General features: G+C 47.1%; 1 protein-coding gene across 4 annotated transcripts; it reads right to left on the bottom strand.

Annotated features, from left to right (window-relative positions):
* Positions 1–5,077: 5,077 nt before the first annotated feature.
* DAO (D-amino acid oxidase) lies at positions 5,078–25,446 on the bottom strand. 4 transcript variants are annotated; one of them, XM_032300668.1, is made up of 12 exons: positions 25,083–25,287; positions 24,918–24,995; positions 20,435–20,637; positions 19,083–19,233; positions 15,960–16,036; positions 14,949–15,014; positions 12,776–12,830; positions 11,131–11,235; positions 8,896–8,978; positions 7,193–7,310; positions 6,505–6,603; positions 5,078–5,589 (listed from the first exon to the last, which is right to left on the bottom strand). In XM_032300668.1, the coding sequence occupies exons 3-12, from the start codon at positions 20,626–20,628 to the stop codon at positions 5,458–5,460; spliced, it is 1,080 nt and encodes a 359-aa protein (XP_032156559.1). In that variant the 5' UTR covers positions 20,629–20,637; positions 24,918–24,995; positions 25,083–25,287; the 3' UTR covers positions 5,078–5,457. The 4 variants fall into 4 exon arrangements, with proteins under 4 accessions (XP_032156559.1, XP_032156575.1, XP_032156567.1 ...); XM_032300684.1 differs by having other exon boundaries at positions 19,083–19,197; positions 25,083–25,280; XM_032300676.1 differs by lacking the exon at positions 24,918–24,995 and having other exon boundaries at positions 25,083–25,446.
* Between the last annotated feature and the right edge of the window lie 1,271 nt (positions 25,447–26,717).

The raw sequence follows: 26,717 nt of genomic DNA, 5'->3' as shown, positions 1-26,717 counted from the left end.
ACCTGGGTTTCAATCCCAGCTGTGTGGCTTGGATGCTGTGTGAACGTTGGTCGAGTTATTTCCCTCTCTGTGACTCATTTCCTTATCTGCTAGTTTGGCCTGATGTACAGGACCAGCTACATAATTTGCAGGGACTGGTGCAAAATGAAACTTGAGGGCTTCTGTTAAAAAATTATTAAGGATTTCAAAACAACTACAGTAGAGCATGAAACCAAGGGTGTAAGAGCCTGGGTCATACTCCCTGAGGCCAGCTCTGCTGACTCTGACCAAGAGTGGGTGCTGGTTTCTGTCTTGCTCAGTGCTCTGTCCACAGTCCCTAGAATGTTAGGTACAGACTGAATACATGTTTATTGAAAAGACTGGGCGCGGTGGCTCATGCCTGTAATCCCAGCACTTTGGGAGGCTGAGGCGGGTGGATCACCTGAGGTCAGGAGTTCAAGACCAGACTGGCCAACATGGTGAAACCCTGTCTTTAAAAAAAAAAAAAAAAAAAAAAAAAATTAAAAGAAAAGAAAACTGAGCTTGGTGGCTCACCCCTGTAATCCCAGCACTTTGGGAGGGCAGATGGGAGGATTGCTTGAGCCCAGAAGTTCGAGACCAGCCTGGGCAACACGGCAAAACTCTGACTCTAAAAAGGTGGTGTGCTGCTGTGGCCCCAGCTACTCGGAGGCTGAGGTGGGAGAATCACCTGAGCCTGTGAAGTTGAGGCTGTATCATGCCACTGCACTCCAGCCTGGGTGACAGAGTGAGACTCTGGTGCACAAAGAAGGGGAAGAAGAAAGAAGAAGGAGGAGGAGGAGAGGAGGAGAAGGGAGAGGAGGAGGAGGAGGAGGAGGGAAGAGGGCGGAGGAAGAAGAAAGAGGAAGAGGAGGAGGAAGAAGGAAGAGGAAGCAGGAAGGAGACCTTCCTTATCTTCAGGCTCCCACAGTGTACTAGGGAACATGCATGCATACATCATTGTGATACAGTGTAATATGGGTGCTAAGGATGGGTGCTGACAGAAAGTGTCATAGGAGACCCAAGGGATGCCATCCCTGAAGCTCTAGAGCATCCTGAAGCACATTCTGACTCCTCAATGATTTAGGGATTTCAGCCAGACATTGGTCACTGGTGGTACCTTACTGTATTCTATATTTGAATATCCACATACATCACATATAATCATTCTCTCTTTTTTGAGATGCTGTGTTGCCCAGGCTTGTTTTGAACTCCTAGTCTCAAGTGATCTTCCTGCACCAGCCTCCCAAGTAGCTGGGATTACAGGAGTGAGCCATGGTGCCTGGCAATAATCATTCTCAATTAATCAAGAGTATTTTATGATGAACCATTAAAATGCCCCAACCCTCACCATGCCAGAGAAGACAGTGTTTTCTAAATTCATCAATAAGAAAACAATTCCATTCCCAATAGCATCAAAACAAATAAAATACTTAGGAATAGGCCGGGCACGGTGGCTCAAGCCTGTAATCCCAGCACTTTGGGAGGCCGAGGCGGGTGGATCACGAGGTCAAGATATCGAGACCATCCTGGTCAACAAGGTGAAAACCTGTCTCTACTAAAAATACAAAAAATTAGCTGGGCATGGTGGTGCATGCCTGTAATCCCAGCTACTCAGGAGACTGAGGCAGGAGAATTGCCTGAACCCAGGAGGCAGGGGTTCAAGGGGGCCGAGACCCCCCCCTTCCACCCCCGCCTGGGTAAAAAAGGCAAAACCCCTTCTAAAAAAAAAAAAAAACAAAAAACTTAGGAATAAATTTAACAAATGGAGTGTAAGACCTACAAACTACAAAGCATTGCTGAAAGAAATTGAAGATCTAAATAAATGGAGAAACATTTCATATGCATGAATCAGAAGACCTAAAACTGTTAAGATGTCAACCCGTACTCTCTAAATTTACCTATAGATTCAACACAATTCCTATCAAAATCTCTCAGCTGGCTTATTTTTATTGCAGAAATTGTCAAGCTGGTTTTTTGTTTCGTTTTGTTTCTGTTTTTGAGATGGAGTGTTGCTCTGTCACCCAGGTTGGAGTGCAGTGGCACAGCCTCAGCTCACTGCAACCTCTGCCTCTTGGGTTCAAGCGATTCTCCTGCCTCAGCCTCCCAAGTAGCTGGAATTACAGGCATGTGCCACCATGCCCAGCTAATTGGTTTGTATTTTTGGTAGAGTTGCTCCAGCTGGTCTTGTTGCCCCAGCTGGTCTTGAACTCCTGGCCTCAAGTGTTCCGCCGGCCTTGGCCTCCCAAATTGCCGAGATGACAGGCGTGAGCCACCATGCCTAGCCTGGCAAGCTGATTTTAAGCTCATACAGAAATGAAAAGGACCCAGGAGAGCCAAAACAAAAATGTTGGAAAAGAGGAATAAAGTTGGGGGACTCACACTTCCTGATTTTAAAATATACCACAATGCTATGGGAATCAAGACAGTGTGGTACGAACGTAAGATAGATCCATGGAATAGGGTCCAAAAATAAACCCATACATATATTTTTATTTTTATTATGGAGACAGCATCTCGCTCTGTCATCCAGGCTGGAGTGCAGTGGCGAGATCACAGCTCACTTCAGCCTTGACTTCCCGGGCTCCAGCGATGCTCCCACCTTAGCCTCCCAAGTAACAGGGACCACTGGTGTACATCACCACGCCCGGCTAATTTTTTATATTTTTGATAGAGACAGCGTTTCCCCATGTTTCCCAGGGTGGTCTTGATTCCTGAGCTCAAGTGATCTGCCTGCCTCGGCCTCCCAGTGTTGGTATTAGAGGCATGAGCCACTGTGCCTGGCCAAATCCATACATCTGTAGTCAACTGGTTTTCCACAAAGGTGCCAAGACGATTCAATGAGGAAAGAATCGCCTTTTCTGAATTCATCAAGCTGCTAAGAACTCACTGAAAATCTGGTTGCAAATTGCCTTCAGGACAGACATAGCAGTGTTAGGCAAAGGAAAAGTGTATAACGCATCCTCCAATAACCATTGTTTTGTTACAATCTTGATGAGAAAAAAAAAAAAAAAATTCCAGCAGGGGCCTCTGTCTGTGTGGAGTTTGCTCTTCTCTCCACGTCTGCATGCGTATTCTCCAGGTATCCTGATTTCCTCCCATACCCCAGAAATGTGCATGTGATGTTCATTCGTGTTTTTATTTTATTTTAATTATTTTTTTTGGAGACAGTCTCGCTCTATCACCCAGGCTGGAATGCAGTAGCGTGGTCTAGGCTCACTGCAACCTCCGACTCTTGGGTTCAAGCAGTTCTTGTGCCTCAGCCTCCCATGTTGCTGGGATTACAGGCGTGTACCACCACGCCTGGCTAATTTTTTTAGCAATGACATTAAGTGAAGACTTCCTGTATAGAAATCAAACACTGCAAAATCTACAGAACCATGTGGGTTACAGGATTTCCCTATGATCCTTCTATTCTGAATTTTAGGACACATTTTCAAGGAGGTTCTTACCATTTGCAGAAAGAAGAAGAGGGTCGTTTTGGGTCTGAATGTGGTGTCTCCTGGTCCCATACAGTTTTGTGAGTTCACTGTGTACTCAGTCCTATAGGATTTCTACTGACAACTAGCCTTGGCTGGCAGGTAGGGATCATTCTCCCTAGAGCAGCTGTCCCCAACCTTTTTGGCACCAGGGACTGGTTTCATGGAAGACAGTTTTTCTACAGATGGGATGCTGCGGGGGGCGGTGGTAGTTCAGGCATTAGTTAGATTTCTCATAACTAACGGGGTGGTGGCTCATGCCTGTAATCCCAGCACTTTGGGAGGCCAAGGTGGGTGAATCACTTGAGGTCAGAAAGTTCAAGACCAGCCTGGCCAACATGGTAAAACTCTGTCTCTACTAAAAATACAAAAAATTAGCCAGGCATGTTGGCACATGCCTGTAATCCCAGTTACTTGGGAGACTGGGGCAGGAAAAATCACTTGAACCCAGGAGGCAGTGGTTTCAGTAAGCACACCCAGCCTGAGTGACAGAACGAGAGTTAGTCTAAAAAAAAAAAAAAAGACTTCTCATAAGGAGCAAGCAACCTAGATCCCTCGCGTGCACAGTTCACAATAGGGTTCGGGCTCCTGTGAGAATCTAATGCTGCTGCTGATCCGACAGGAGGCGGAGCTCATCACTCGCTCACCCACCGCCCACGCCCTGCTGTGTGGCCCAGTTCCTAACAGGCCACAGACCATTATCAGTCCTCGGCCTGGGGCTGGGGACCCCTGTCCTACAGAATTTTAGGTTAGGTAAAGAAATCACTTTGGTCAAAAACTAAATGCTGGGTCTCACTCCAAGCACCAGGAAGTGCCCCTGCCCTAGGAGCCTTGTTAGAGTCCTCTCATCTTGGCCCAACTGGCTATGAGGAAGAGAGAGCTAGTTCCCTTCCAATGTGTTTGCAGAGAGAGTTCAGGAAGAGGCCTAAGCAATCCCTTCATAGCTCATATTGCCCTCTTCCCCACAATTTGGATCCAGTGTTGTGTGGTAGTTGAAAGTGAAGCACTGGGCTGGGCATGGTGGCTCACACCTGTAATCCCAGCACTTTGGGGGGCCAAGGTGGGCAGATCACGAGATCAGAAGTTTGTGACCAGCCTGGCCAACGTGGTGAAACCCCATCTCTAATAGAAATACAAAAATTAGCTGGGCGTGGTGGTACACACCTGTAATCCCAGCTACTCGGGAGGCTAAGGCAGGATCCTGTATAAAAAAAAAAAAAAATCCCGTTTCAGGTGTTCTGTTATAAGCAACAGGAAATGGACTAAAACAGTTCTCTAGGAAGGGGTTCCTTGTGGGATGATCCCTCCAGTGGCCCCTCCTCAAAGGTTACATGGTGCCCCTGGGACCACTCGGTGAATAGCTGATGCCATTTGGAATCCTGGATGTGGAACAAGCCCCACGTGTTACTAGTTCAATGCCTCACCTCGCTGCCTCCTCCACGCCCCAGTTGTATGTATAACCTCCTACAACAAATACAACAGATACAACAAAAGCTGTTCCAGCGTTGTCTCAGATTTGTTTCACGGCATTCATGGGTGCTCTGAGCAAAAGATTTCCATAGCCAGATAGGTTTAGCAAGCACTGGGTTAAACAACATATCGTTGCCTTTGCTGCAGGACTTTTCAGAACATTTATTGTGTTAGTAATCAGGTTACTTAGGCTCAATTTTCTGTGGCCCTGGGAAGTTGGCCTCTTTGATTTTCTGAGCTTAGCCCTTTCTTCTGAAGACTCATGGAATCACAGCCACCAGCTGTTCTTTATAATGCCAGGCCCAGAGAAGGTAGAGGGATTTTGGCGATGAGAGGGGCCCCATGTGGGGCTGCACCCCTCTCCAGGCATGGACTTTATGGTTTTCTCTCATCTCAGGCTTCTTTGGGGAAAGAAGTGAGGGATAAGCAATGGCTTATGAAGGAGCACATTGATTCGTTGGCTGAGGGGAAAAGGGACTGCTTGTGGGGCAGGCAGCCGTCCCTGGGGTCTTCAGAGGTGGGATGGTGGCATTCTGGACAACTTCTTTTCCTCCAGGATTCTCCCAAAGAGCTTGGCTGCCTCCAGGGCACATCCCCAGTGGATGGTGAGCCCGTAGCCTCCATGGCCATAGTTGTGGATGACCTAGGAGAGACAAGAGAGAAGGTGGCCAGGTCTGAGAGGGACAGTGGAAAGAATAGATGAAGCTCTTCTGCCCTGGAAGGCTCAGGAACCTCCTGAAGAGTCCTGGGCAAGGCCAGATGCCCCCTGAGTTTCTCTTGACACCCAGGTGGAATGGTAGGGACCCCCGGAACAGTAGCAAGAGATGATGGGACCACCACAAAATGGATATCTGGAAAATAGCTTTGAGTCAAATTCAAATCATATCCCAGCCCTGCTCTCCAGCTGTGGCCTGATTTGGGGAAGTAACTTCACCTCTTAATTCACCCCAGTTTCCTCATCTGCAGCATGAGGAGAACTGTCCCTATCCCAAAGAGCTCCAGAGGAGATTTAATAAGGTCATTCATGTAATGGACTTGCTGCTGTGTCTGGTGCGAGGTACACATCCAGTAAGTACCCATTTTCCTGCTATTTGACCATAGACTAGAAAATCAACCCCGTTCACCATTTCACCACCACCATTAACACTGCCATTGATACCATCATCTCTGCCACACCATTAACATCACCACTGAGACAGTTGGCACAGCCATGTTAACACTGCCTTTGAAATTGTCACCTCTGCTGCAGTATTAACATCCTTGAGAGTGTCATTTCCATCAGCACCAACTACCATCCCCACTCCCAATCACACCATTATCAACACTGATCTCATCAGCACCACATCACCTCCAGTAACATCACCATGCCCCCCCTATGTAATCTTGAGCAGGTCCTTTACCATCATTGAGCCTCAATTTCCCCCATTTATAGAGGAGGGGATATTAAACACTACCACCCCTGTGTGGAACCTGAGATCAGACATGACTGTTCCCTGAAAATGCCAGAGCCATCTGAAGAGTGGAGGAGGGTATTGCTTTCCTTGCCATGGGCGCATACCTCTGTGTTTGAAGGTCCAACGCGAAGCTGTTCTCTTTCTAGCCGAATTTGGGGGCGTACTGGCCGGAAGCCAGTCCATTCACCAATAATTCTTGCATTCTGGAAAGAAAAGTACTGATCACTCATTTTCAGATTTTTTTGTCCTGCTGCCATTTTTAGGTAGTAGGGAGTTAGCTTTTAGAATCTCATCGCCACCGCCAGTATCATCACAGTCACCTTTATCAGTCACCACTACCACCAACACCATCTTCATCAGCTACCAACAACATTGCCATCACTGCTGCCACCCTTCCACCAATTCCAACATCAACCACCACCCTCGCCATCAGCCACCACCATAATGTTACCAACAGTCACCACCTTATCACCATCATTATTACCATTCGCGGGATTTCCTCACCATCAATACCAGCTACCCCTTCTACCCCCCTCCTCATCACCATCACTACTGTCATCATCACTTGCAGACAAACGTGAAAACCAAGGGCTCTCAGCCATGGCCAGGTACGATTCATCAGCCCATAGCCAGAACTTCCCTGTACATTGTCAAATTCTGTTACATTTCACATCCCTTGCTGGAATTAATTTGCCCAATTGTCCTAGTGGTGGCATCATCCCATCCTGAAGTGTCCTCATGACCAAGCTGCCAGGACCTTGTCTAAGGCACTGCTGTTTCTCTCTACCTTACCTTCAGTGTGGGCTCCAGTCTGCAGCAGCTTTCCCAAATGGTGTTGTGGTCCTGGATATTGTTTTGTTCACTCCAGTTTCCCAACTGAAAGATGCCCCCAAGAGTAACTGTCTGGGCCCTGGATACAAATAAGGAGGGTCAAAGATGAAGGAAAAGAAGGCTTTGAGATAAATAAAAGTCATTACCATCAACCTTGTCACCTCTGCTAACAACAACACCATCACTACCTCAACTACCATTGTCACCACCATCAACACCCACCACTAACTCTTCCATCACCATTTCCATCAATGCTGTCACCTCTGTCAACAACATTGTCTTCCCAAATACCATTAATAGGTCATCACCATCCACCGCATTCACCATTTCACCACCACCATTAAGAATGCCATGGATACTGCCAGCATCACCACACCATTAACATCGCCATTGAGACAACATGGTCGGTGCAATGATGTTATTAACATCACCTTTGGGATTGTCAGCTCTGCTATGGTATTAATACCATCGACAGTGTCATTTCCATCAGCACCAACTACCATCCCCACTCCCAATCACACCTTCATCCACATTGATCTTGTCATCAACACCAGGCCAGCTCCATTAACATCACCACTCTACCACTCTTATGCCAATCACCACCCCCATGAACGTTGTCTTCCCCATCAATACAATATTATTCCTATTACCACCATTCCACTATCGACAATATTATCATCCCATGAACACCACCACTGGTTTCTGTGACATTGTCATTGCCACCATTAACATTACCATCACCATCAGCCCCAACCACCATTCCCATTCCCACTCCCATTATTGTCATTCACATCACTTTTTTTTTTTTTTTTTTTGAGACAGGATCTCGCTCTGTGGTCCAGGCTGGAGTGCAGTGGTGTGATCACGGCTCACTGCATCCTTGACCTCCCAGGCTCAAGCAATCCTTCCACCTCAGCCTCCTGAGTAGCTGGGACCACAGGCGTACATCACCATGCCTGGCTAATTTTTGTAGAGACAGGGTCTCGCCATGTTGCCCAGACTGGCCTTGAACTCCCGGGCTCAAGCAATCCTCCCACATAGGCCTCCCAAAGTGCTGGGATTACAGGTGTGAGCCACCTACACACCACTTCTAGTGTCACTGCATCACATCCACTGCCTTTGTCTCCAGCATCACCGCTATTGTCATCCAAAAGAATGTTCACCGTAGACCTCAGCTGAGGCTGAGTCCACCTTCCCAGGAATTCAGTAGCTCAAACTCACTTTAACAACACTGAAAGGGGCCTGGCGCAGTGGCTCACACCTGTAATTCCAGCACTTTGGAAGGCGAGGTGGGTGGATCACCTGAGTCAGGAGTTCGAGACCAGCCTGGTCAACATGGTGAAACCCCATCTCTACTAAAAATACAAAAAATTAACTGGGCATGGTAGTGGGCACCTATAATCTCAGCTACTTAGGAGGCTGAGGCGGAAGAATTGCTTGAACCAGGGAGGCAGAGGTTGTAGTAAGCCAAGATCACGCCATTGCACTCCAGCCTGGGCAACAAGAACAAAATTCTGTCTTAAAAAAATAATTAGTAAATAAAAAAATAAACAAAAATATTGAAAGGGAACAACTGTGGGGAGGAAGGAGCCTGGGGCAGGCAGCAAGGGAGGAAGAGGGCATGAAGGGGACGCATATTCCGCCCTAGAACAGCCCAGTTTTACCCTGGGATGATGTATGGGCAATTGTAGATGCCGCTGTCTGGGTCATGGGTGAGAATGAAGTGCTTCATCCAAGGGGCATCCACCTGTTGAGTCAGGACAGGAAAGTCATCAGCAGAGGTGAGTCACTGGGGCTGCCCTTGCTCCCCTCTGTGTCCAGATGTCCTGATAAGAGTGGCCAGACCTCTCATGACCCTACGACACAAGTCTGCACCTGACTGCTTGCCTCTCGCAGGAATAGCCACCCTAATTGGCAGTCACCCCTGCTCCCTGAAACATTGCGTCTCCTCACCCACATGTCCTAAGAAAAGCCCCAGTACACACATGTAAATGTATACACATGAGAAATAAAAATAAAATTCTAAGCTCCCAACTGACTGAACAGATCCCCTCTTGGCCCCAGGAGCCCCAGAGAAATCTTGCATCTGAGTTCACAGCCACGATGGGATGGGAGGTCCGACACGCCTCATTATACACCCCGACCTGATGAAAGGTAGGCTTTCTTCGCTAAGGGGTAAGCAGAAACCAACCCTTTCAACAGACTCCACACTGATCATGTCAATGACCAGCTTATCTTCCCAGGTACAGAACTTCCTCCATTCCTTCTTTCTTCAAACCTTCGTCTTATCTTATGTAAAATATAGATTTACTGGGCACTACCTAAAGTCTCACAAGTATGGAATCATTTGTCTCACTGCTGCACCGTTCTCCCACTTTTTAAAAAAAAGCAAATGTATCAACACTAAATCTCCAGAGAACCTCTTTGGAAAACAAAAGCCACAGGTGCATCTGTGACTCGCATTTTTCCTGGGTGCGCCCTCAAGCTGGTTCCATAAACCTCGATGATTTGAGACTTATGCCTCAGTCACTCACTTTGGATGTCACAGTTATTGTTAACCCACATTAGGAACACGCACCCACACACACTTGCACACCTATGAACACTCACAGGTGCACATGCACACACCCTCACACACATGGACGCACATCCTCACACATGCACACACCCTCACATACATACACACACACCCTCACACACATGCACACACCCTCACATACATACACACACCCTCACATACATGCACACACACCCTCACATACACACCCTCACATACATACACACACCCTCACATACATGCACACACCCTCACATACACACCCTCACATACATACACACACCCTCACATACATGCACACACCCTCACATACATACACACACCCTCACATACATACACACACCCTCACATACATGCACTCACCCTCACACACACACACACACCCTCACATACATGCACACACCCTCACATATATGCACACTCTCACATACACAGACACGCACCCTCACATACATACACACACACACCCTCACATGCATGCACAGACATACCCTCACATACACACACAGTAAGAGGCAGCATGGAACAATGCTTCCACACACAGACGCAGGCCCTTATGCCAGGTTGCCTGGGTTCCAATCCCAATTCCACTGCTTAGTATTGTGTGAACTTGCGCCTGTTACTTAACTCTTTGTGCCTCAGTTTCTTCATCTGTAAGATGGCAATAATGATATGGTAGTATCTAGCTCAATGGGGTGTGGTAATCACTAAATTAATTAAAACAATGGGCTGAGAGTGGTGGCTTACACTTGTAATTCCAGCACTTTGACAGGCCAAGGCGGGGGGATCACTTGGGCCCAGGCATTTGAGACCAGCCTGAACAGCATGGTAAAACCCTGTCTCTACAAAATATTTAAAAATTAGCTGGGCATGTTGGTGGCATGTGCCTGTAGTCCCAGCTACTCAGTAGGCTGAGGTGGGAGATCACCTGAGCCTAGGAGGTCAAGGCTGCAGTGAGCCATGATTGAGATACTGCACTCTAGCCTGGGCAACAGAGGGAGACCCTGTTTCAATCACAATAACAACAATTAACACAATAAAGTGCTTAAGCCTGTATCTGGTGCTTGGTAAACACTCCATAAATGTTTGCTATTTTTCTTGCAATACAGGCATATGCTGCTCCCACATAAGTACAAGCCCATAAACGCATGCTTCACCATTAATAGGAAATCCTGAAAGAGTGCAATGGAGGTCTGACAGGTTTTTTTAACATGTCAATTCCCGGCAGTCTGGGGGCTCCTCTAACAGATGCTCCCGATCTGTGCACTATCTTGAGAGATGAAATAAGCATGCAGAATGACCTTCCTAGTAACAAAACCAGGAGGCTCACCCTCACACTCACCTTAATGATCTGCCCCCGGCCTGGCTGCAGCAGAGGGTCTGGTTGCAGCGCCCCAGCCCATACCCCAGTGCAGTTGACAATCACGTCCGCGCCTTCTCTTGCCACCTGGTAGTAACCAACAGGGTAAGGTGTTGAAGACCTTGGTATATGAAAGGCGGGAAAGACCCTGGTATTTCTGTTCTGTCTTCCCCTTTCTCCTATCCCCAATCTGTCCACTACCCGATGAACAGTAGGGAGAGGTCTCAATGAGGAATCAGAGGGGCCTGGCTCCAAATTTTCCCTCTGCCATTGATCTGATGTGTGACCTTGAAAGTGGCTCTTTACCTCCTTCACACTCAGCTGCCTCTGCAAAATGAGGCTGCCCATGCCTGTTTACAGGCTGCTATGAGGCTCCTATACAACTCTGCATATAAAAGTGGTTGTAAAGCAGTATTTCAGATGGAGGAAATCTTCTGGAACCTCCCAAAAGAAGTCGGAAAGGAAGCAGAGATAGTTCTCTTTCTCCTTATGACTTTTTTTTTTCTTTTTTTTTTTTAAAAAGAATCTCTCTTTTTCACCCAGGCCAGAGTGCAGTGGCGTGATCTCAGCTCACTGCAACCTCCACCTCCCAGGTTCAAGCAATTCTCCTGCCTCAGCCTCCCGAGTAGTTGAGACTACAGGTGCCTACCACCATTCCCAGCTAATTTTTGTATTTTTAGTAGAGATGGGATTTCACCATGTTGGCCAGGATGGTCTTGATCTCTTGACCTTGTGATCTGCCCACCTCAGCCTTCCAAAGTGCTGGGATTACAGGCGTGAGCCACCACTCCCAGCCTTCTGACTCCTTTTAACTTTATTCTCTTGCCCTCTACTCTGCCAAGATATTTGCAGAAGACACGTTGAAACCCCTAGCTCTCTCTACAGATGAGATAATCAATGGTTCAGGCATGCGTGTTAGGCTCCCAAGCTCCCCAGCCCAGCCCCAGCGACTCTCATCCCAAGTCAGTCATGGGTCACACACATTGCAAGGTATGACTATTGTTCCTGAGTGAGTGACTGAGAATGAGGACTGCACTGAGTCGGCCATGTATCTCCAGTGTCCATCAGGGCCCGACCCAGAGCAGGTTAGTCTTCATAACATAGCACTAGTAGCTACGTGCACGGAGTGGCTTCCACATGCCAAGAAGGATTCTAGATGCAGGGATTGAGTGAAGCCATATAGCAAAGCTCTTGTTGCTGGTGCCTGGAGATGGTGGCTGCTCCTATCATTATTATTAGTGGTGGTACTGCTTTAGAGGTGAGTCAGCTGAGGGCCTGAACTTTGCAGAAAAAAACAAACCAGTTGTCAGTAGGGCTAGGAAACAACCAAATATCTGACCTTGGAGTGAGTGCAGCTGACACTGAGAAGAGGCAGCCAGCTCTCTAGCTCCAAAACTCACTGAGGCTCAGATATAAATTAGCCCCTAATGGCCACCATGATCCCAGTGTTCCTTTGTTCCCATGACCGACATTAAGGCAGAGACCTCCTTCAGAATGCCTGAGTCCTCCTGCGGCAAGGGTCTGGGAATCCTAGGAGCCTGAGAAGGGGGTCCCCGACTTAGCAGCAGGAAGCAGAGGCCTCCCCTCTTTTCCCTCCCCTATCCATCCCCCCAGCCCTGCAGCTCACCTCCTCAAAAGACTCCACCTTCCGCTGGAAGAACTTCACTCCCCTCTCCATTAACCTGGGATGGTCAAACACATCAAAAAGCCCAGCATTCAGTTCTCTGCCCCATCCCGCACAGGGATCTTTCCCAAAGAACCTACTGCGGACGTTACTCGCATGGGATGCTGCTTAAGAAGATGGCTGTGTAGTCAAATCAGCTCATGAGCACCTGGCTGGACTGGTGGTCCACAAAATCTCCCATGGGAAACCCAAGATGGTCCAAGCCCCTTGTTAGGCAGATGGAGTTGGAGAAGAGCCTTGCTGAAGGTCATAGAGTGAGTCAATGATGGAGCTGGAACTCAAACCCAGGCCTCTTAGCTACCAGTACTTCCTATGACCACCACGTTGCTTTGTAACAGCAAGGGGGAGGAGATTCAGGGTAGAGAAGGGGAGAGCTGTACCAGTGCCAAACTCCCCTTTGTCAGGAGCTGGGCATGAGGAGGGAGGTAGGCTGAGGGCATCACCCTCTCTTTAAACATCCCATAGGAAAAACATCTATCACTATTAGAAATACACTAGAACCATTCAAAGAACAGGAAATAAAACAAAAAGAAGGTGAAGCATACCCTCATAACTATCTCACTTCCATAATTTCCTCAAGATAGAAAAACTATGGGGATGTTTTTCCTGGAAAAGATTGGACAAAAGTCATGTGTCCCCAAGTTAGGAGAAATAGCCATGTCTTAGTACAGTGATTCCCAAACATGGCTGATAACTAGAATCACCAGGGAACTTCTTAAAATGCAAATTTCTGATGGCTTATGCCCATAATCCAGCACTTTGGGAGGCTGAGGCAGGAGGATTGCTTGAGCCCAGGGGTTTGAGATCAACCTAGGCAACATAGTGAGACCACATCTCTACAAAAAAATTTAAAAATTAGATAAGTAGGAAAACCCACTTTTTATTTAAAAAAGAAAAAAGAAAAAGAAGAAAAATTAGATAGTTATGGTGGCACATGCATGTGGTCCCAGCTACTTCGGAAGCTGAGGTAGGAGGATCACTTGAGCCTAGGAGTTTGAGGCTGCTGTGAGCTGTGTTCATGCCACTACCTTCCAGCCTGGGTGACAGGGTAAGATTTTGTCTCAAAAAAAGAAAGAAAGAAAGAAAAGAAAAGAAGGAAAGAAAATTTCTGAACCTTATTCCAGAAGTTCTAATTCGGTAGGTATAAAGTGGGGTCCTGAAATCTACATTTTAAAGAGTCTTCTGAGGTCAACTGAAAAAAGCCACCACACATTCCATATATTTTTAATCTTTTTTTTTTTTTTTTTTGAGACAGGGTCTTGCTGTCAGCCAGGTTGGAATGCAGTGGTGTGAACACAGCTCACTGCAGCCTCCACCTCCCAGGATCAAGCCATCCTCCCGCTTCAGTCTCCTAAGTAGCTGGGACTACAGTGTGCACCATTACTCCTGGCTAATTTTTGCATTTTTCTGTAGAGACAGGGTTTCACCGTGTTGCCCGAGCTGGTCTTGAACTCCTAGGCTCAAGTGATCTGCCCACCTCAGCCTCTCAAAATGCTAGGATTACAGGTATGAACCACCATGCTTGGCCTAAAAATCTTAATAAAATAGTAATATATAAAAAATCTATGGAATCTCCCTTAATATGAATGTATATGACTGTAAATACCAATGTATCTCTCAAGTGAGTGTTCACCAATTTAGAACATGGCAAGATTCCTATTAACATTAGAAACAAGGCAAGGACATCCACTATCATCTGTATGAGTAACATTGTTGTAGAGGTATTGGCCAAAGCAGTTAGAGAAGAAAAAAAAAAAAAAAAGAGAAGGAGATAAAAATAAAAGGCAGCTTATATTTTGCAGATGATGTAAACATATCTGGAAATCTTAAAAGAATACATTTAAAACCATTACACCAACATTAGGGATTTGAAAGAGGTTGTTAATAGACATCACGTGTGAACAGCTGCCCAGGTGGTTCTGATGCCCAGCTAGGCTCAGGAACCACTGTCTCTGTAGCCGGTGGTGATCAGCACCAAGGACAGCTCCCACACCAGGCCTAAGGGTTTTGTTCAAACCTTGGGATTTGTCCATGCAGGGGGAATCCCATGAACCATCTTCTATTACAGCTTGGTCTCTGAGAGGTGCCTCCCTCAAAGTGAAGCTTAAAATCTCACCTTTCATTCAGCCACTGTAGATAGTTTGTTCCCTCCAGAATTAGGCTTGTGTGGAACCAGCCATAGCTAGAGTCACAACAGGCAAAAGGTGGAAATAAAGGTAAAAATCAGAGATCTATTTGAAGGCTGTGAAATGGAGGTGGGAGCAGTGTTGTTCTGTGGGCCCAAAGGGTAATGCCAGGACTACAAGCTGAAGTTCAAGGGGGGGAAGTGATTTTGAACTCAATGCAAGGACAATTTTTCCATCAGACAAGGCCATCCCTGACATTGGAGAATGCAAGGGGAGATTGGATGTGCATTTTAGAGGGGATTCAGGCATGGGGTGGGGTGAGGAGAAGACCAGAGAGGCATCAGGCTGTAAAGAAAAGAAAGGAGGGGTGTGGGGTTATACAGACTGGGTTGGAATCCCAGTTTGGCCACTTGGCTGTGTGATCGCAGGAAGTCACTTAGCCTCTTTTTTTTTTTTTTTTGAGATAGTCTCACTCTGTCACCAGGCTGAAGTGCAGTGGCACCATCTCTGACTCTCTGGTTCAAGTGATTCTCCTGCCTCAGCCTCCCGAGTAGCTGGGATTACAGGCACGCACAACCACACCCAGATAATTTTTGTATTTTTGTAGAGACGGGGTTTCACCGTGTTGCCAGGATAGTCTAGATCTCCTGACCTCATGAGCCATCTGCCTTGGCCTCCCAAAGTGCTGGGATTACAGGTGTGAGCCACCGCACCCGGCTGTCACTTAGCCTCTTTAAACTCAGTATCTTCATCTGCAAAACAAGATGGCGATATGGAGCTTCTGGGCTTGAGATCTGTGATTTCATGCGCCCTATTCTCCCAGCCCAAAGACCAGTTTGAGTGGATGGCCTCTCTGAAGGCGCTGGACCAAGGACCAGGAGACCAAGGTACCAGGGCCTGGGTGGGACAGGAAATCTGGTGCCTCTATCCTCTGCTGCCTCTGGACAGGTCCATCTAACTTGTGGGGCTCCAGCCCCCTTTGTCTGTGACAGTAAACTCACCTGTAATCTGGAAATATATCCAGCTCTCTGGGGGTCAGCTTCCGAAATCCCAGAATTGCATCCTTCCAGGAAGGATCCTAAGAGGAAAGAGAACGGGGTGCCAGGAGGGACGGAAGTCAATAATGATGATAATGGGCCAGGTGCAGTGGCTCACACCTGTAATCCCAGCATGCTGGGAACCTGAAACAGGTGGATCACCTGAGCTCAGGGGCTCCAGACCAGCCTAGCCAACACAGTGAAACACCATCTCTAGTAAGAAAAAAAAAAAGTAGCAAGACAGGTGGTGCATGCCTGTAATCCCAGACACTCAGGAGGCTGAGATAGACTCAGTTTTCTTGCTTGTGTCATGATTATTATCACTCTTGGCCAGGCGCAGTGGCTTGCGCCTATAATCCCAACACTTTGGGAGGCCAAGGCAGGCAGATCATTTGAAGTCAGGAGTTTAAGACCAGCCTGGCCATCATGGTGAAACCCCCTCTCTATTAAAAATTCAAAAATTAGGCAGGCACGGTGGTGCACACTTGTAATCCCAGCACTTTGGGAGGCTGAGGGAGGTGGATCAGGAGGTCAAGAGATCGAGACCATTCTGGCCAACATGGTGAAACCCTGTCTCTACTAAAAATACAAAAAATTAGCTGGGCATGGTGGCATATGCCTGTCATCCCAACTACTCGGGAGGCTGAGGCAGGAGAATCATTTGAACCCGGGAGGCGGAGGTGGCAGTGAGCCGAGATCAAACCACTGCACTCCAGCCTGGGCAGCACAGTGAGACCCTGTCTCAAAAAAAAAAAAAATTCTTTTGGTCCCCTGAAAGGTAAAGAAGATAATATAAGAGCTTCTGAAAGAAGCACTACACATAGAAAGGAACAACCAATATCAGCCTTTCCAAAAAATATACCAAAAAGTAAAGAGCATCAACATAATGAAGAATTTACATCAACTAATGGGCAAAACATCCAGCTAGCATCAAATGCAGTATTAAACTCACATATATTGTTATTAATCTTAAATTTAAATTGACTAAATGCCCCAATCAAAAGACACAGACAGGCAAATTGGATAAAAAGCCAAAACCCATCAATATGCTGCATCCAGACCCATCTCACATGCAAGGATACACAAAGACTCAAAACAAAGAGATGGAGAAAAATGTACCAACCAAATGGAGAGCAAAAATAAATAAATAAATAAAAAGCAGGAGTTACAATTCTCGCCTCTGATAAAATAGACTTTAAAGCAACAAAGATCAAAAGAGGCAAAGAAGGACATTACACAGTGGTAAAAGGATCAATGCAACAAGAAGAGCTAACGATCTTAAATATATATGCACCCGATACAGGAGCACCCAGATACATAAGACTTATAAAGAGACTTAGACTCCCACGCAATAATAGTGGGAGATTTTAACATCAATATTAGACAGATCAACGAGACAGAAAATTAACAAGGATATCCAGGACTTGAACTCAGATCCAGAACAACTAAACTTAATAAACATTTATAGAACTCTCCACTTCAAATACACAAAATATATACTCTTATCAGTACCACATCACACCTATTCTAAAAGTGAAGTAAATCATTCCTCAATAATTGTATAGCATTTCACAGGTTCAAATGAAATATTGGTTGGCTGCTTGTTTGTTATTTTCTTCTATCATTTCTTCCTATCTCCATTATTAAGCACAATTATTGGCATAAAAGAGGTTTTCAATGCAGTTTTTAAAAGACTGCATTCTAGCCTGGGCAATAAAGCAACACTCCCGTTCTCTCTCCCTCTTCCTCTTCCTCTTTCTTCCTCTCCTTCATTCTTTTTTTTCTTAAAAAAATCATATTTGTTTTAAAGAAAAAAAAGGTAAGCTACATATTTGGGGAAAATAGTTGTAATAAATACAGCTATCAAGAGACTCATCAGAATAAAGAATTCTTACAAAGTAAATGACAGAAAAAAATAACCAATTTTTAAGAATGGGTAAATGACTCGAATGGGCACTTCATAAAAAGGGATATCCAAATGTCTAATAAATGTATGGAAAAATGTTCTATAACACTACCAGAAAACTGCAAATTAAAATCACAACTCACTAGAATGGCCAAAATTTTAAAAGATGGGTGACAGACGTATGGGCAAAGCCTAGAGCTCTCACCCATAGCTAGAAGGAATATAGGTACAATGACTTTAGAAAACCACTTGACAGTATCTACTGAAGCTAGAAATTCTACTCCTAAGTATCTGCCCCAAGAAAATTAGTGTATGACCACCAAAAAACATACAGGGATAGTCTCTAATTTTTTCACGTAGCCAAAAGCAAACAAACCAAAAAAAAACTCCTAAAGGTATATTATTTAAAAAAAAAAAAAAAGAAGAAGAAGATAATATGGATAAAGCCCTTAGCGCAGTGCTAAAGGTTGAATGAACCTTGAGAGCTGGCATGGGGATCTGGGCACAGAGCCAGACTACCCTCTCTCCAAGCAGCCTGAGCAAACCCTCCCAGGGCTGGGATGTTCCTGTTAGCACATTGGGTACCATGTAGTCACAGATAGCCTGGGTTCAAATCCCAGCTCTGCCACTGGCAAACTCTATGGCCTTGGGCAAGTTACTCCATTTCTTGGAGCCTCTGTTTTCTCATCTGTTAAGTGAGGCTAAGGACAGCACTTATCTCCCGGTTATTGAGAGAATTAAATGAGTCACTAGCTGTCGATTAGTTAGGACTGGGCCTGGCACATAATAAATGCTTTGGCAGTTTTTGCTATGATGAGTATTTTATTACATCTTGATAAAAAGTCCTGGGACCTTCAGGAGCGCATGAAACCTTTTGGCTTCAGCAGCAAGTGCCTGCACTGCAGAACATGTATGCATTTTAACCATGCTAATCAAAGGCTGGTTTCCATGGACACCAGAAGATTCTTTGTCTTCTGTCAATTTAACAGCAAAATTTGAAACAAAAATAATTTTTCAAAGCAAAAATAAAATTTAAACCAAACCTGTTTTGAACCCAGGAGTCTGCTGCCTACAAGACTCAAAGCACCCCGCCCTCATCTGTGATTAAGGCTGTGCCGCACGCACCCTCACCATCCCAGCCCTGCATGCTCATCCTTCGTGGTCCAGAACTGCTCACCTACCGGGATGGCTTTATGGAAGAGGTTGTAGCCCGAGATTAGGAACAGGCCCATTTTTTCAGCGTTGGGAGAATGGACGTGGCTCAGGAGATAGTCGAAGGTCTGTTGGTTCCAGTCCCTGGAAGGGTCACGAAGAGTTCGGTCACCCAATGCCCTGAGCTAGGCAAAAAACCTTAAGTCAGCTGGCATGGGGCTGTGGCATGATCAGGAGCTTGGGGTGTATCCAAAACCCAGAAATCCACCACGTTCACTCTTACAGCTCCCCAAATGCCTTGGGTCTTCTCCCTCCCAAATTTTCTAATATTTCCCCATTAATAGGATAAAGAAGAGAGGGAATGAAGGCTGCCCCATCATAACCATTTGGAGTACACCTCCGGCATGGGATTACCTGGCTAATGAGTTCAGTGAAGGCCTTGACCTGGCTTTGGGGATTATGAGCCGCACTGTTCAGCCTGGCTGCAGGCACCCCTCCTTGGAAACACTGGTGGCAGACATCGACTTGCAGCCCCTAAAACTTTTCCTCCTCCCCCTGGGCACATAGCTCACCTACATTTCCTAGACCCTTTTGCAGCTAAATGGGACCATGTGATTTGTTTGTGGCCAAGGGACTCTAAAGACTGCACGAGTGGTCCTGCGTGATCCTTCCGCAGTCAGAGGCCCATGACAATGGTGACATTAAGGTGACCTCAGGAGCCTCGTGGAAAAATGACAGAGCCATGAGATGGAAGGAGCCTGGGCCCCTGAATCACTGCCCACTGATCAGAAACATTGGTTTTTTATAGGTGTGTGAATTAAAATTCTGGCTGGGTGCAGTGGCTCATGCCTATAATCCCAGCACTTCAGAAGGCTGAGGCAGGAGGGTCACTTGAGGTCAGGAGTTTGAGACTAGCCTGGATAACATGGAGAGACCCTGGCTCTACAAAAAATAAAGAAAATTAGTCAGGTGTGATGGCATGCAGAGTCTCACTCTGTCGCAAGTGCAGTGGCAGAATCTCAGCTCACTGCCATCTCCACCTCCTGGGTTCAAGCGATTTTCCTGCCTCAGCCTCCCGAGTAGCTGGGATTACAGACATGCGTACCACCACACCCTGCTAATTTATTGTATTTTTAGTAGAGACAGGGTTTCACCATGTTGCCCAGGCTGGTCTGGAACTTTTGGCTTCAAGTGATCCTCCCACCTCAACCTCCCAAAGTGCTGGGATTACAGGTGTGAGCCACCATGTCTGGCATTTTCTTTATTTTTGCTAGATCAGAGCTTCCACAAGGGGTTTGCTCTTGGTGATGGGAACCCTGACCCCCTCTGCAGACTCAATCCCATGGGCTCCCCAGGCTATCATATGTGACCCTCAACTCACGCCTCCTGTGGGTTGCTGCTGTCAGAGACGTAGGGCTGCCAGAGGCCGGCGGCCACGTCGGTGGTGGTGAGCGGGGTGAAGCGGTCTGCGTAGACCTTTATGTCCAGTGGCTGTAGGACTGAGTGGTAGCGCTCATGGATGCAGAGGGCGGTGGACAGCCCGATGACTCCCGCTCCGATCACCACCACATGCATCGTAACAGCCTGTAGGAAGGAAGGGTTGAGGCACACCATCATCACCATCATTTCCACCATCCTCACTGCCATTGCCACCATCCACTGAAGGCTTAGAAACTGCCAGACACCACCAAGCCCTTTTTATATTTGATCTTCCCAATGACCCGAAGGAGATAGGGATACCATTGTTCCCATTTTGCAAATGGAAAAAAACTGAGGTACGGGGAAGTGACCAAGACTTGCCTACAGTCACATGGTTGGTAAATGATGCCACTGTCTCTGGGGAGCCTCCCCAGACACCCTGTTTCTGGACTGGGAATAGAAAAGACCCAGCAGAGCACCTGAGCAACTGGAGGCTGGGTAGGCCAGTGGTTAGTGCAATGGGCTCTGTCTTCAGGACTCAGCTCTGCCACCTACTGGCCATTAACCTTGGGGAAGATGCTTCAACCTCTAACAACCATACTTCAGGGGATGGATGGGAAATTGAACAAGTTACCAAAGGTAACAAATTGAACAAGCTGCCGGGTGCAAAGGAAGTGATGTGCTGACATTTGTGCAGCACCTACTGTGAGCCAGTTGGCCCCGGCACTAAGTGCTTCACAAGCATCAGTTCATCCAAGTATCCCAACACTCTTCTGAGGTAGAGGCTGCTGTTATCGGTCCCGTTTTACAGAGGAGGAAGCTGAGGTTCAGAGAGGCAATGTGACTTACCTGAAGTCACGCAGCCAGTTAAGTGGTGCAGCTGGGACTTAATTTCAATTTGAGTAAACTCAACACACACTTAATGCCCACCTACTATGTGCCAGGCTAGCAAATGCGGCTATGAGCATGACAGATGCGGTGTCTGGCCTCAGAACTTGGTCTTCCAGCACAGAACTCCACCTGCCTTGGGGCACAGGGCTAATTGAGCCCTGAGAAGTTTAGAAGCCTACCAGCTTTTACCCTTGAAGCCGCTTAGGCCTGCACAGCAGGGAAATATTCTGCAGGCTCCTGCTGAGGCAGAACAAGAGAATTGTTTGTGCCCAGAAAAGACAAATTCAACTTTCCCTCCTCTTCGCTCACAACTCTCTTCCTGCGGACCTCAGCTCCTGGCAACTCGGTGGCCCTGGACAGTGGGACATTCTTAATATGGCCTAGTTTTATAAAGGAGGGAAAAGCGGCTCCAGCCCACAAGAACTGGACTCTGTTGGGGTTTCAGAAGCCAAGTTGGATATAGAATCAACAAACGGAAAGGTATCATTCCTCTAGGCGATTCTCCTTCCAGCTTCCAGCCTGAGCTTGGATTCCGGGACATGGGGGACAGCCCCTCTCAGGGACTCCTGGCCTCCTCTCTTCCCTCTTCCCCCATACTTTGCCTCTGGAGATACAATCTCCTCATCTGTGAAATGGGGGTAATCCTCATCTCACAGGGCCATTTTAAGGATTAAATGAGAAGTTTAGCAAAAGTTCTTGTACAATGCCTGGCAGAGTAAGCCCTCAACACACAGCAGCCTCCTTCTGTCTCCCAGCACTTTGAAATCACATTGAACAAAAGCATTGCAGGAACAAAAGAAGAGAGGGAGAAAGGAGAGGCAGAGTCAGAGCTGGCTTCACTTCTGCCTTTCTGTGTGACCTTGGCTAAGTTAATTCCCCTCTCTGAGCTTTTTGACTGTCTGCATGATTTCTGGAGCGCTGACCACTATTTTTTTCTTTTTTTAAGAGACAAGGTCTCACTCTGTCACCCAGGCTGGAGTACAGTGGCATGATCACAGCTCACTGCCACCTCCAATTCCTGGGCTCAAGCGATCCTCCCACCTCAGCCTTCCAAAGCACTGGGCTTTCAGGTGTGAGCCATTGTACCCATCCCCTTGACCATTTTTATATGTTAACAATGAGAAGGCAGAAGAATAAAGGGCTTTCTGTGTTTTGCAAATTCTCCATGATGAATCCAAGAGACAGCACGGCCTGGCCTGAGGGTCAGACAGACGCAGGTTCGCAGCCTGACTCAGGCACACAGCCGCCATGTAATCCCGGGCAAGTTCAACCTGACTGACTGAGTGAGGGTGACCAACCTCCCCAGCTTGCCCAGGACTGAGGGTCCTCCCAGGATGCAGACTTTCGACTAAAAGTCAGTGTGTGAGAGTCTCAGGCAAACCAGGGTGAGTGGGTTAATCCTAATTGAGCCTCAGTTTCCTCGTCTACAAACTTTTTTTTTTTTGAGACAGAGTTTCACTCTTGTCACCCAGGCTGGAGTGCAATGGCACAATCTCAGCTCCCTGCAGCCCACCGCCTCCCGGGTTCAAGCGATTCTCCTGCCTCAGCCTCCCAAGTAGCTGGGATTACAGGTATGCACCACCACGTGCAGCTAATTTTTGTATTTTTAGTAGAGACGGGGTTTCCCCGTGTTGGCCAGGCTAGTCTCAAACTCTTGATCTCAGGTGATTTGCCAGCCTCAGCCTCCCAAAATGCTGGGACTACAGGCATGAGCCACCATGCCTGACCTCATCTATAAACTTTTATGAGAGCAGACACAGCTCCTTGCCTTATTGTCTCCTCACTGAAATATCAGCTCCTGGACACCCAGGTGGTGAGAGATAGAGCCCAGGCCAGCCTGACGCATAAGCCTGTGTGCTTAAACACCGTACTTGCCAGTAAATCAAACAGTTTGAAAAATCTGAGAATCAAGCAGGTAAAGAGGAATAGCCGAAGCTTCAGAGTCCTGTATTTCAAAAATAAAATAAAATATAAAATAAAACAAAATAAAATAAAATGTCTGTAGGAATTTTTAGAGCGTTGGTGGGAATAGAACGGAAAATGAAAAATGGCCGGGCGCAGTGGCTCACGCCTGTAATCCCAACACTTTGGGAGATCAAGCTTGGCGGATCACTTGAGGTCGGGAGTTCAAGACCAGCCTGGCCAACATGGCAAAACCTGTCTCTACTAAAAATACAAAAAATTAGCCAGGCATGGTGGCGCATGCCTGAAAATCCAGCTACTCAGGAGGCCGAGACAGGAGAATCGTTTGAACCCAGTAGGTGGAGGTTGCAGTGGGCCCAAATCACACCATTGCACTCCAGCCTGGGCAACAAGAATAAAACTCTGTCTCAAAAAAAAAAAAAAAAAAAAAAAAAATTGAAAAGGGAAAAAATGTGAGTCCTAAGTCAATTATCTTTTTAAAAAGCATTCATTATATGAGTCAAAGTTGATACTGATTATAGCAACTTGTGTGTGTGTGCATGTGTATGTATTAAAATGCAAAAGACATGCATGAGGTCCTTATGACAAGCCAGAGCCAGATTGTCAGATCAGGCAGACCCAGCGTCGGGTAAAATCATTTATGCGTGTAGGGAATGAACTCTTGGACTTAAGTGCACCCAGCTCAGTTATTCAGTTGGACATTTTCGTGTTGTTGCTGATGTTTTTATTAGTATTGCATTTCTCCTCTGTTTTATGCCATTACTTCAACCCAGCAAGCTTGGAGTATACATCCCAGAAGATGCAAACAGCTGGGATTATTATATATATATATATATATCATGTGCGTGTGTGTGTGTGTGTGTGTATTAGAATGTCCGTGTAAGTATGGAGCAGGAGGGGAACCAATGTATTTTGGTCTCAGCCACTTGCCAAACGCAAGTAGAGGCAGTACACACATAATCCTCTTAATCCTCTCAACTGCTCTAGGAAGTAGGGACAGTTATTGCTCTCATTCTGGAGGCTGGGACTGAGGTTCAGGGAGGAGAAGCCACCCACCCAAGGTTACACAGTCAGTGTGGGATAGCATTCGGATCGAGACCCAGTTCTATCGGTGCTTTCTGCCTTGCTCCAAAAAAATATTTAGGCAGTCGGCATGCAGTCACCATTTGATGCTTTCTGCTTGTCTTTCAGTCTTGGATTTATCTGCCTACGACCCCCCTTGTCCCCGAGAAGGCAATCCGAGACAGCTGATGCCTTTGATAGCTACGTGCTCATAGCAAAGAATATGAAAGACTTGTTTTAAAAAAAATCAGTAAGCCAGAGGTGAGGCATTTGAATGATAATCAGTTCTCCCTGGTTGCATCACATGGCTACTTCCTATGAAGTTGTTATTTACACAGTTTATCCTTGAAATGGAACAGAAGCTATAAAAGCTTGAGAACCAGGCTACCAACTTCCCCACCAAAAATAATAATAACTACCATTTGAGTCCTTGCTAAATGCCTAGATCTGTTCTAAGCATTTTACATGCATCACCTCTTTTAACACTCAGATTCACCCTGTAAGAGGGGAGCTGTGATCCGCATGTTCCAGATGAAGAAACCGAGGCTTGGGGACGGGACGTCACTCATCTGTGGTCTCTCTGCTGGATGTTTGAGAGGCTGAGTCTCTCCTTTCCAGTCACTTGCCTTGGGCTATAATGTTGAGCCCTGTTTGACATTGGGAAGACAAGAAATCCTTTGCCTCTCCCCTCTCCCAGCCCCCGTCCCCAGCTCAAAGGTGCATCTGCCACTCACCGGAGGTACCAAATTGTTGGAGAGACCACACAACTGCAGTGAGGAGACACAGGATGCTACCTCGCAGGGGGAAGTTCCTGATTCCGGGGCGTCTTGTCTCCAGCCCTCTGTCCGTCAGCCCGCACTGGAGCGCAGGGGCAAAGTCTGGAGCTGTGGACAGGGCACGGCTCAAGGGGTGGGGCTCGGCAGTGCACTGCCCACAGAGACTGGACCCAGGCCCAGCTAGGAGACCTCGCCTACCCTCACTCCCCGTCACTGAAAAGTTGCCTGACTTTTCTGGCTGATCTCAAGCCCCTGCGGACAGGCCTCGGGGGAGGGTGGACGGGCATTCGCGGAGGGCTGATGAGCACAAGGCCTGTCTCTCTGGCCAGCTGGAGAGGATCCCCTTTCTTCCCTCTTCCTGCTGCCACCCTGGGGGAGGATTGGGATGTTCCCTGGTGCACTGTGGGTCTGGCCTGCAGGGTGGAGGGTCGTCAGCCTGGCAGCCCCTGAGGGGAGAGCAGAGGCACAGGACAGGGGCTCCCAGGGCCAGCCCGATGCCATTCCAGGACGCTGGGGGATGAGGCCAAGGAGACACTGGAGGTGACGCCTGTGTGGGCCTTGAGGATGCGTGGCTCTTTGCTCCCGTATCCCAGAGACGCAAGCGGCAGGACTCCAGACCCTTGCTCTGCCAGGGATAGACATGGAGCTGCGATTTTTAGAGCCCAGAGACATGACTGTACAGATGGGAAGACTGAGGCCCAAGAGACAGACCGAGCAGCCCAGAGGGAGGCTTTCTTCTTTGGGTCAGCTTTAGCAATCCAGCCTCTAACACCCTGCCTTTAGAATCATCAATTAAAAAGGCGAAGATGAAATCAGAAAATGCATGCAAAATACTCAGTGCATAGTATTGTATTGTTTCTTAAGAGACAGCATCCGCTGGGCGCAGTGGCTCAGGCCTATAATCCCAACACTTGAGGAGGCCGTGGTGAATAGATCACCTGAGGTCAGGAGTTCAAGACAGCCTGGCCAACATGGTGAAAGTCCGTCTCTACTGAAAAAAACAAAAGAAATCAGCCAAGAGTGGAGGCGTGTGCCTATAACGCTAGCTACTCAGAAGGCTGAGGCAGGAGACTCACTTGAACCTGGGCAGCGGAGGTTGCAGTGAGCTGAGATGGCAACACTGCACACACCAGCCTGGGAAACAGAGTGAGACTCTGTCTTAAAAAAAAAAAAAAAAAATGGAAAGAAAAGAAAAAAGAAAAAGAAGAGAAACAAGGAGGTCAGGCGGGCGCATGGCTCATGCCTGTAATCCCAGCGCTTTGGGAGGCTGAGGCGGATGGATCACTTGAGGATAGGAGTTCGAGACCAGCCTTCTTTCATATGTTAAAATTCATCAAGCTGCATATTTAAAATTAAGATTAATGTACTTAACACAATTAGAGAAGAAAGAGAAAAGGAGAGAGGAAGTAAGGAATAAAGGAAGGAAGGAGGGAGAGAGTGGAGGGGAGGAGACGGAGGATGAAAAATGAAAAAAAGCTGGATGCGGTGGCTCACCCCTGTAATCCCAACATTTTGGGAGTCTGAATCAGGCAGATCACGAGGTCAGGAGTTTGAGACCAGCTTGAACAACATAGTGAAACCATGTCTCTACTA

This window comes from Sapajus apella, unplaced genomic scaffold (genome assembly GCF_009761245.1).
Source record: "Sapajus apella isolate SASKATOON/1434 unplaced genomic scaffold, GSC_monkey_1.0 scaffold2, whole genome shotgun sequence".
NCBI classification, from domain to species: Eukaryota; Metazoa; Chordata; class Mammalia; order Primates; family Cebidae; genus Sapajus; species Sapajus apella.
This window is presented reverse-complemented; position numbering and strand designations above follow the sequence as displayed.